General features: G+C 42.8%; 1 protein-coding gene across 2 annotated transcripts in view; it reads left to right on the top strand.

Annotated features, from left to right (window-relative positions):
* The first annotated feature begins 353 nt into the window (after positions 1–353).
* LOC110529587 (solute carrier family 35 member F1) overlaps positions 354–10,155 on the top strand; it is a 147,225-nt gene continuing 137,423 nt past the window's right edge. Inside the window, exon 1 of one of the 2 annotated variants that reach the window (XM_021611930.3) lies at positions 354–795. In XM_021611930.3, the coding sequence (XP_021467605.1) occupies positions 671–795 (125 nt within the window). In that variant the 5' untranslated portion in view covers positions 354–670. Of the gene's footprint in view, positions 796–7,151; positions 7,785–10,155 lie in introns of those variants that run through there. The other variant, XM_090242896.1, reaches the window with a different exon arrangement.

The following is a 10,155-nucleotide window of genomic DNA, read 5'->3' as shown; positions in this document are numbered from 1 at the left end:
TTTGAATGAATATACAAATATTTCCTTTCTTTTATCCATTAAAATAGAATCATTAGGTTATATCCATATGGAATATTCAGTCAGTTTTCAAACTGAAAAAGTAAAAATAGGTTTACATTTCCATAATGCTTATTTTCGCCAATGAACACCTGTTATAACCCCACACCAGACTATTTGTAGGGACTATGTATATAGAGCACAACTATCCGCTTTATCTGCAGGCTATTTACATTGCTGTATTCCAACACTAGACCGAAATCAGTGGTTTTTTCCCTCAGGTTCAACAGCACTAACTGTGGTGAATGCACTCTCCCTGCTGGCTAATAAAGGTAGTTCACGTCCCTTCCAAAACCAGTCGCCTCTCATAATCACCGCACAGTCTGAAGTAGGCATTCAGAAAATGCACACTGACGAACCGGGGTACCTCTGCAAACATTTCATTAGGGTACAGGTGCATCTTTCATGAACTCCCCGCGTGTGTGGCCAACACACATTCTTCACTTTTTGTAAATATAGCAGCGTTATCATCTTCACCTGTGTGAACCATGGAATGAATGCTGAGGTTGTCCATCGCGCGCACAGATAATCGGATCTAGTCCCTCGTGGAGTATCCGAGACCTACGTCCTCTCCTTGCACGGAGCAGAATGCACCCTGGTTTCTGGTCGTTAAATGTTTAGTTCAGAGATGATATCCTCGCAGCAGAATCATGTTGTCAACACCATTGAGACCATGCCTCCTGAAACCATCACGGCATCGCCGACCCTGGTTCAAAGGATAAGAAAAGTGTTTAGCAGGTAAGAATGAGAAATGTTAGGCTACTCCCAACTTGACTGGACCAAATGTGATAAAATGCATACAATTCGAGCATAGGCTATGTATAATTATTAGTTTTGAATTTGACATCAAACACTTGACATAGCGTATTATTGTTGCTTCATTCGTTTCTTTTGTAAAGCACCACTTGCCAAGTTTAAATTCAGTGCACGTTTATCAAAACGTCATTTTCTGAAACAGCGGAGCAATTGGTCAGAGCAAGAAAAACATATTTCAGCAGTGTGTGAATGCAATTTTACATTAGCCTACATTGTCGTATTTCAATACATATTGAAATGTTGTTTTTTGTTATGTGTTTTTGATATTTGTATGGAAACAATCGTGTTGTAGCATGAAGATTCAGCAATCATCAACCACCTGCATAAATCACAATTACCTAAAGTAGTAGCCTAGTGGTTCCCAAATTGTGATTTCCAGTTGGGTCGCGCGGGTAGTCCATTCATAGGCGCTGTCTTCTGCCCTTGGGAGTACTGTTATCTTTTGGCCAGGGGACGCATCTTTTTGCCGGGAGGCTTGGACTGAACTTTAAGCATTACTTGGGGGTACTGTTTTGGAAACATACCTATATTTAACATCAGCAAGAAATAATTTTCAAAAATCTAAAGGTTAAATTGCTGCACACGTTATAGGGTTAAAACGGAGCATTGGGATTGTCGTTCACATGGTCCCACCTGTATAGCTGATAATCTTATAATGCAGAATGCCTTGTTAATGCCTTGGTCCGTTGTAATTTTTTTTGTATTGCAACTAAAACTTAAAAAAATAATTTGTATACATTTTTGAGATGAAAAAAAACAACACTTTCAGTGTAAACTTAACCTCCTGAGACGGTCCACGGCCCGGAGCCTCCGGCGACAATCCACGCTCCGGTTCCTCAGGTGACGATCCACTGTCCGGTTCCTCCGGCGACGATCCACTGTCCGGTTCCTCCGGCGACGGTCCGGTTCCTCCGGCGACGAGCCACGGCGACGAGCCACGGTCCGGTTCCTCCGGCGACGATCCACGGTCCGGAGTCCTCGGCGACGATCCACCGTCCGGTTCCTCCGGCGACGATCCACGGTCCGGAGCCTCCTGCGATGATCCGTGGTCCGGTTTCACGGAAGCGGAGGGATCAGCAAGCGGAGCGGGGTCTACGCCCCGAACCGGCGCCACACCGAGGCTAGATGCCCACCCGGACCCTCCCTCCTAGTCAGGTTTTGCGGCCGGAGTCCGCACCTTTGGGGGGGGGGGGTACTACTGTCACGCCCTGACCTTAGAGAGCCTGTTCATTTCTCTATTTGGTTAGGTCAGGGTGTGATTTGGGTGGGCATTCTAGTTTTCTATTTCTTTGTTGGCCGGGTATGGTTCCCAATCAGAGGCAGCTGTCTATTGTTGTCTCCGATTGGGAATCATACTTAGGCAGCCTGTTTTCCACCTGAGTTTGTGGGATCTTGTTACTGTGTAGCCTGCAGAACGTTACGTTCATCTTTTGTTGTTCATCTAAAATAAATACAGATGTACACTTTCCACGCTGCGCTTTGGTCTCATTCCGACGACGGACATAACAAGAGTAATGTTTAGATTTTCATCCTGCTTGTGTTCTGCTTTTAAAAGGTGTTACTTTTCTCTCAAATTATGTCCAAAGCCCAAAACCAGCATTCCAGACTCTCTTAAGGGTTCAAATGAGCAATTGTAGTGTATGCTATTCACTGGTCAGAAAATAAGTAATTACTGGTCTCTGCAAATTCCGTGACAGTGGTCATCAGCATAATGTCAAGTGGAGAGTCTGGGTGAAAAATACCTGTCAAGCCCCTTTGTTCAGTAAGTTTGCCTTTTTTTTCTCTCTTTTATATTATTTGAATTATATTTATATATACACTACAGTTGAAAATAGAGGTCGACCGATTATGAGAGCCTGTTCATTCAGTGTAACCCCAGAATCTATCTGGCCCTTTTAAGATGGAATGTGAAGACTGGTGCTTGTTTGAATCAAATACTTTCAAATATAAATTGATAACATTTTGTGAAATATTTGAAATACTTAACTCAGCATGATATAGAGATAGTCATACAGAGCTTGGTCTAACAAGCAATCCTAGTCAATCCTGTAGCATGAAGATTCAGCAATCATCAACCACCTGCATAAATCACAATTACCTAAAGTAGTAGCCTAGTGGTTCCCAAATTGTGATTTCCAGTTGGGTCGCGCGGGTAGTCCATTCATAGGCGCTGTCTTCTGCCCTTGGGAGTACTGTTATCTTTTGGCCAGGGGACGCATCTTTTTGCCGGGAGGCTTGGACTGAACTTTAAGCATTACTTGGGGGTACTGTTTTGGAAACATACCTATATTTAACATCAGCAAGAAATAATTTTCAAAAATCTAAAGGTTAAATTGCTGCACACGTTATAGGGTTAAAACGGAGCATTGGGATTGTCGTTCACATGGTCCCACCTGTATAGCTGATAATCTTATAATGCAGAATGCCTTGTTAATGCCTTGGTCCGTTGTAATTTTTTTTGTATTGCAACTAAAACTTAAAAAAATAATTTGTATACATTTTTGAGATGAAAAAAAACAACACTTTCAGTGTAAACTTAACCTCCTGAGACGGTCCACGGCCCGGAGCCTCCGGCGACAATCCACGCTCCGGTTCCTCAGGTGACGATCCACTGTCCGGTTCCTCCGGCGACGATCCACTGTCCGGTTCCTCCGGCGACGGTCCGGTTCCTCCGGCGACGAGCCACGGCGACGAGCCACGGTCCGGTTCCTCCGGCGACGATCCACGGTCCGGAGTCCTCGGCGACGATCCACCGTCCGGTTCCTCCGGCGACGATCCACGGTCCGGAGCCTCCTGCGATGATCCGTGGTCCGGTTTCACGGAAGCGGAGGGATCAGCAAGCGGAGCGGGGTCTACGCCCCGAACCGGCGCCACACCGAGGCTAGATGCCCACCCGGACCCTCCCTCCTAGTCAGGTTTTGCGGCCGGAGTCCGCACCTTTGGGGGGGGGGGTACTACTGTCACGCCCTGACCTTAGAGAGCCTGTTCATTTCTCTATTTGGTTAGGTCAGGGTGTGATTTGGGTGGGCATTCTAGTTTTCTATTTCTTTGTTGGCCGGGTATGGTTCCCAATCAGAGGCAGCTGTCTATTGTTGTCTCCGATTGGGAATCATACTTAGGCAGCCTGTTTTCCACCTGAGTTTGTGGGATCTTGTTACTGTGTAGCCTGCAGAACGTTACGTTCATCTTTTGTTGTTCATCTAAAATAAATACAGATGTACACTTTCCACGCTGCGCTTTGGTCTCATTCCGACGACGGACATAACAAGAGTAATGTTTAGATTTTCATCCTGCTTGTGTTCTGCTTTTAAAAGGTGTTACTTTTCTCTCAAATTATGTCCAAAGCCCAAAACCAGCATTCCAGACTCTCTTAAGGGTTCAAATGAGCAATTGTAGTGTATGCTATTCACTGGTCAGAAAATAAGTAATTACTGGTCTCTGCAAATTCCGTGACAGTGGTCATCAGCATAATGTCAAGTGGAGAGTCTGGGTGAAAAATACCTGTCAAGCCCCTTTGTTCAGTAAGTTTGCCTTTTTTTTCTCTCTTTTATATTATTTGAATTATATTTATATATACACTACAGTTGAAAATAGAGGTCGACCGATTATGATTTTTCAACGCCGATACCGATTATTGGAGGACCGATTAATTGGTATTTGTAATAATGACAATTACAACAATACTGAATGAACACTTATTTTAACTTAATATAATACATCAATAAAATCAATTTAGCCTCGAATAAATAATGAAACATGTTCAATTTGGTTTAAATAATGCAAAAACAAAGTGTTGGAGAAGAAAGTAAAAGTGCAATATGTGCAATGTAAGAAAGCTAACGTTTAAGTTCCTTGCTCAGAACATGAGAACATATGAAAGCTGGTGGTTCCTTTTAACATGAGTCTTCAATATTCCCAGGTAAGAAGTTTTAGGTTGTAGTTATTATAGGAATTATAGGACTATTTCCCTCTATACCATTTGTATTTCATTAACCTTTGACTATTGGATGTTCTTATAGGCACTTTAGTATTGCCAGTGTAACAGTATAGCTTCCGTCCCTCTCCTCGCTCCTCCTTGGGCTCGAACCAGGAACACAACGACAAAAGCCACCCTCGAAGCAGTGTTACCCATACAGAGCAAGGGAAACAACCACCCCAAGGCTCAGAGCGAGTGGCGTTTGAAACGTTATTAGCGCACGCTAACTAGCCAGCCATTTCACTTCGGTTACACCAGCCTCATCTCGGGAGTTGATAGGCTTGAAGTCATAAACAGCGCAATGCTTGAGCACAACGAAGAACTGCTGGCAAAACGCACGAAAGTGCTGTTTCAATGAATGTTTACGCGCCTGCTTCTGCCTACCACCGCTCAGTCAGATAAGATACTTAGATACTTGTATGCTCAGTCAGATTATACGCAACGCAGGACACGCTAGATAATATCTAGTAATATCATCAACCATGTGTAGTTAACTAGTGATTATGATTGATTTGTATTTTATAAGATAAGTTTCATGCTAGCTAGCAACTTACCTTACCTTACTGCATTCGCGTAACAGGCAGTCTCCTTGTGGAGTGCAACGGTCGTTATTGCGTTGGACTAGTTAACTGTAAGGTTGCAAGATTGGATCCCCCCAGCTGACAAGGTGAAAATCTGTCGTTCTGCTCCTGAATGAGGCAGTTAACCCACCGTTCCTAGGCCGTCATTGAAAATAAGAATGTGTTCTTAGCTGACGTGCCTAGTTAAATAAAGATTAAATAAAGTTGTAAAAAAATATATTAAAAAATGGCACAATTGGTGTCTTAAAATACCGATTTCCGATTGTTATGAAAACTTGAAATTGGCCCTAATTAATCGGCCATTCCGATTAATCGGCCGACCTCCTCTAGTTGAAAAGTTTTCGGGTCACTTTCCTTGTTTTTTTTTCGGGTCACAAATTTCCTTGTTTTTAAAAGAAATTACACTTTTTTTGTTCCATTAAAATAACATCAAATTGATCAGAAATACAGTTTAGACATTGTTTATGTTGTAAATGACTATTGTACCTGGAAATGCAGATTTTTTTATGGAATACCTACATAGGCATACAGAGGCCCATTATCAGCAATCATCACTTCTGTGTTCCAATGGCACGTTGTTTTAGCTAATCCAAGTTTATAATTTTAAAAGGCTAATTGATCATTAGAAAACCCTTTTGCAATTATGTTAGCACAGCTGAAAACGGTTGTGCTGAGTAAAGAAGCAATAAAACTGTCCGTCTTTAGACTAGTTGAGTATCTGGGAGCATCAGCATTTGTGGGTTCGATTACAGGCTCAAAAGGCTAGAAACAAAGAACTTTCTTCTGAAACTCGTCAGTCTATTTCTTGTTCTGAGAAATGAAGGTGAGAAATTGCCAAGAAACTGAAGATCTTGTACAACGCGGTGTACTTCTCCCTTCACAGAACTGCGCAAACTGGCCCTAACCAGAATAGAAAGAGGAGTGGGAGACCCCGGTGCACATCTGATCAAGAGGACAAGAACATTAGAGTGTCTAGTTTGAGAAACATACCTCTCACAAGTCCTCAACTGGCAGCTTCATTAAATAATAGCCGCAAAACACCAGTCTCAACATCAACAGTGAAGACGTGACTCCGGGATGCTGGCCTTCTAGGCAGAGTTGCAAAGAAAAAGCCATATCTCAGACTGGCTAATAAAAATAAAAGATGGTAAAAAGAACACAGACACTGGAACTCTGCCTAGAAGGCCAGCATTTACAATGACGGCCTAGACCGGCCAAACCCGGACCATGCTGGGCCAATTGTGCGCCGCCCTATAGGACTCCCAATCACGGCCGGTTGTGATACAGCCTGGATTCAAACCAGGGTGTCTGTAGTGATGCCTCTAGCACTGAGATGCAGTACCTTAGACCGCTGCGCCACTTGGGAGCACCTATATGGTTCTTACAGCAAAGCCTATCCAAACTAGTTGGAGACTCATTAATTGAAAACAAGGGTTTACTTGAGTCATCCAAACCCCAGGATCAGAGTTGTTAAATTAATACTCTGTTGCTTTATTTTATTCCTCTCTCTGCTAAGATTTAGTTTGGATCAACAGTGTGTGTGTGTGTGTGTGTGTGTGTGTGTGTGTGTGTGTGTGTGTGTGTGTGTGTGTGTGTGTGTGTGTGTGTGTGTGTGTGTGTGTGTGTGTGTGTGTGTGTGTGTGTGTGTTTGCCAGTGCCATATCACCTTAAGAAGTGTGTTTGTGTGTACACTCTATACTCGAGCAAGTGGTGCTTTGTGTTGGTTCTTCTCTTGTGGAATGTCTGTGGCTTGTGTATCTGCTTACTGTGTGTGCCTCTGAGCCTCAGACAGGGGTAATGGATGTCCAGCTGCGACAGTGAGAGGGCACAGTGGAGGATGACAGCTGGTGGTCTTGCCTTGGTCTGCCTACTCTCTACTTTCTCCTTGCCATCTGCTGCTCCTCTTCATCCCTAGAACTCCCATATAGCCAGAGTACAATGTCCCGCAAGGTGTAGTCTGTGCGGTCCCAGATCGGGCTGCCCACTCGGCTGCTTTGGGGCTGTTGTTGTCCTGGAGGGAGAAAATTCCACTCTTCACTGTGAAAGTGACTCACTGTTGTTTTTGTTATCAGGATGGGCTGCCTCAAAGAATCAGGCTTCAAGGTTTCTGTGACCAGCTGGAAGTTACTGTACTGAATTGTCCAAGAATACAATAATACTCTTTCTATGCCAAGAGATATGAAAAAGGCAATATCTGAAATGGCTGGATGGATGCAGATGAATGTGCTTCTGATGGAATGGAGCATCCTTGTATCAGGGTTGTGAAGTGTTGTGTTTGCGGAAGCTTGGATTAGCTGATGCCATGACGGAATATCAGAAAAGGGAGTCTGCTACACCACTAGATAGACACATCGGTGAGTCTATCAACTACTCCTGTTTTCCCCATCTCTCTAACCTTTTACCTATAGGCTAATGGCAGCTTCAGGATCTATTTTTTTTGATAAGGCTAAATGTTTACATGCAAATCAATATTTGAAACAAAAACATTCATCAGGTAGTGTAATGTAGTGAGCAGGTAAACAATAGCTTTGTAAACTGCATTATATAAATTATGTAAAGATGTACTCTATCCTAAAGAGGAATGGTGGACAATTACAAGCAATATAGGTTTCGGAACTGCTTTTCCCTTTAGGGACTGTGTAGTTTTATTGTTTTGCAGCCTGTCACAGACTAACTCGAGGGAATTCATCAACACAACAACAGAGAACAGAGTAGCACCATTGCACCAAACTTGATTTCTGTCCCTCCACTTTATTCAGTCGAAGCAGATCTTTGGCTCTGTGGTAATTTCCCACAACAATGCGTTTACTGCAATGATCCATCTTTTTTTGCAGCTTTTCTTGGCTGCCTGACACACTTTCTATTTTTTATTAAATATTACAACAACTGTAATAACATTCATTGCTTGCATGGTGGGTTGTAAGATGAATGAAAAGAGACATGTCCTCTGAATCCATTATATTATGGGTCATTTTTGTCCCGCCTGGCCTCAGGGCATAAACAAGACACATTTTATGCTTCACTGTAGAAAATGGAGGCTCCGTCTCCTTCAATGGAGCTCTTTTATTTCAATTACCAACCTTGTTGCGTTCTCTCACCTCATAAGATGTATTTCTTTGACTATCTTGCAATGGTGCAACTGGGCAATGTACACTGAGTATACCAAGCATTAGGGCCACCTCCCTAATATTGATTTGCAAGCCCCCTTTTGCCCTCAGAACAGCCTCAGTTCATCAGGGCATGGACTCTACAAGGTGTCGAAAGCCCATGTTGAGTCAAATGCTTCCCACAGTTGTGCCAAGTTGTCTGGATATCCTTAGGGTCGTGGACCATTCTTGATACACACAGGAAACTGTTATGAGTCAAAAACCCAGCAGTGTTGCAGTTCTTGACACAAACCGGTGCAACTGGCACCTACTATCATACCCCGTTCAAAGGCACTTAAATCTTTAGTCTTGCCCAATCAACTTCTGAAAGACATACATACAAAATCCAAGGCTTAAAAATCCTTTAACCAGTCTCCTCTCCTTTATCTACACTAATTGAAGTGTATTTAACAAGTGACATCAATAAGGGATCATAGCTTTCACCTTGATTCACCTAGTCAGTCTGTCATGGAAGAGCAGGTTTCCTTAATGTTTTGTATACTCAGTGTATATCTGTAATGACAGTACTTTAGGCTGAGATCGATAACACACAGGATTGAGAGTGATCTAATCAGTTATAATATAGTAGTAAGGACAGATTCTGCCAGGCATAGGATCTCTTTTACTCATTAGTTGTTGTCATTCAACCTAGTGAAAGTCAAGCAGATGGAGCACTTGAATAGGGAGGTTCATCGTTTCAACTCCTGAAAAGAGCTCCTGAGCAAATTTTAGGCAATGGCTAAAATTCTGCAGCTGGAAATACATACTTGCTCCACCTCTTCACACAACAATAATTAAACATGGATCAAGAAATGTGTTTGCTGAAGCAAAAAAATGTTTTCCCCCGGTTCCTGTATTGCAAAAGAAAAGGCTGTTTGATAGAAATAGCTAGAAATTAACGGTGACTTTGAAAATGTAGTGGTTATTTTCATGGCTTTTAAACCAATGTTTTTTGGCAGGTGGTAATGTGTGATTGAGGCTCCAATAGGAGGGTTCCACTGCCAGGCAACCTGGGGTATAATACATGGAATTTGGGTGGCTGTCTGAGGAAACGGCAGGCGGCGAGCATTGTTCTGGTGCATCCAAGCCATTCACATGGCTAGGCAACACTTCCTGGGTCTCACAGCGCAACTTTGTTCCTCTTTCCTATGGCAGCATGACTAGGCACTGAACAGCTGAAGATAAAATGGTTAGAATGTCTGGAACTATTAAAGGGAACCCCAGAATCTATCTGGCCCTTTTAAGATGGAATGTGAAGACTGGTGCTTGTTTGAATCAAATACTTTCAAATATAAATTGATAACATTTTGTGAAATATTTGAAATACTTAACTCAGCATGATATAGAGATAGTCATACAGAGCTTGGTCTAACAAGCAATCCTAGTCACTGTCTCTGTAAGCAGATCATCAATACTAAAGCTCTTTGCTGAGCCATGGTTGAATGTCACTTGCAGTTTGGGAGTTTAATTTCGGAGTGTAATTTCAATGTGAGTCAGGTCAAAGAGCCTTACATGGCTCATGAGAGTCACTCTGACGTCAAATGGAACCATATAGAGTCAGACAAAAAGTTCACTCTGA

Source organism: Oncorhynchus mykiss, chromosome 8 (genome assembly GCF_057628025.1).
Source record: "Oncorhynchus mykiss isolate SJ-2025 chromosome 8, ASM5762802v1, whole genome shotgun sequence".
Lineage (NCBI taxonomy): Eukaryota > Metazoa > Chordata > Actinopteri > Salmoniformes > Salmonidae > Oncorhynchus > Oncorhynchus mykiss.
The sequence above is the reverse complement of the archived record's forward strand: the minus strand, read 5'-3'. Positions and strand labels throughout refer to the sequence as shown.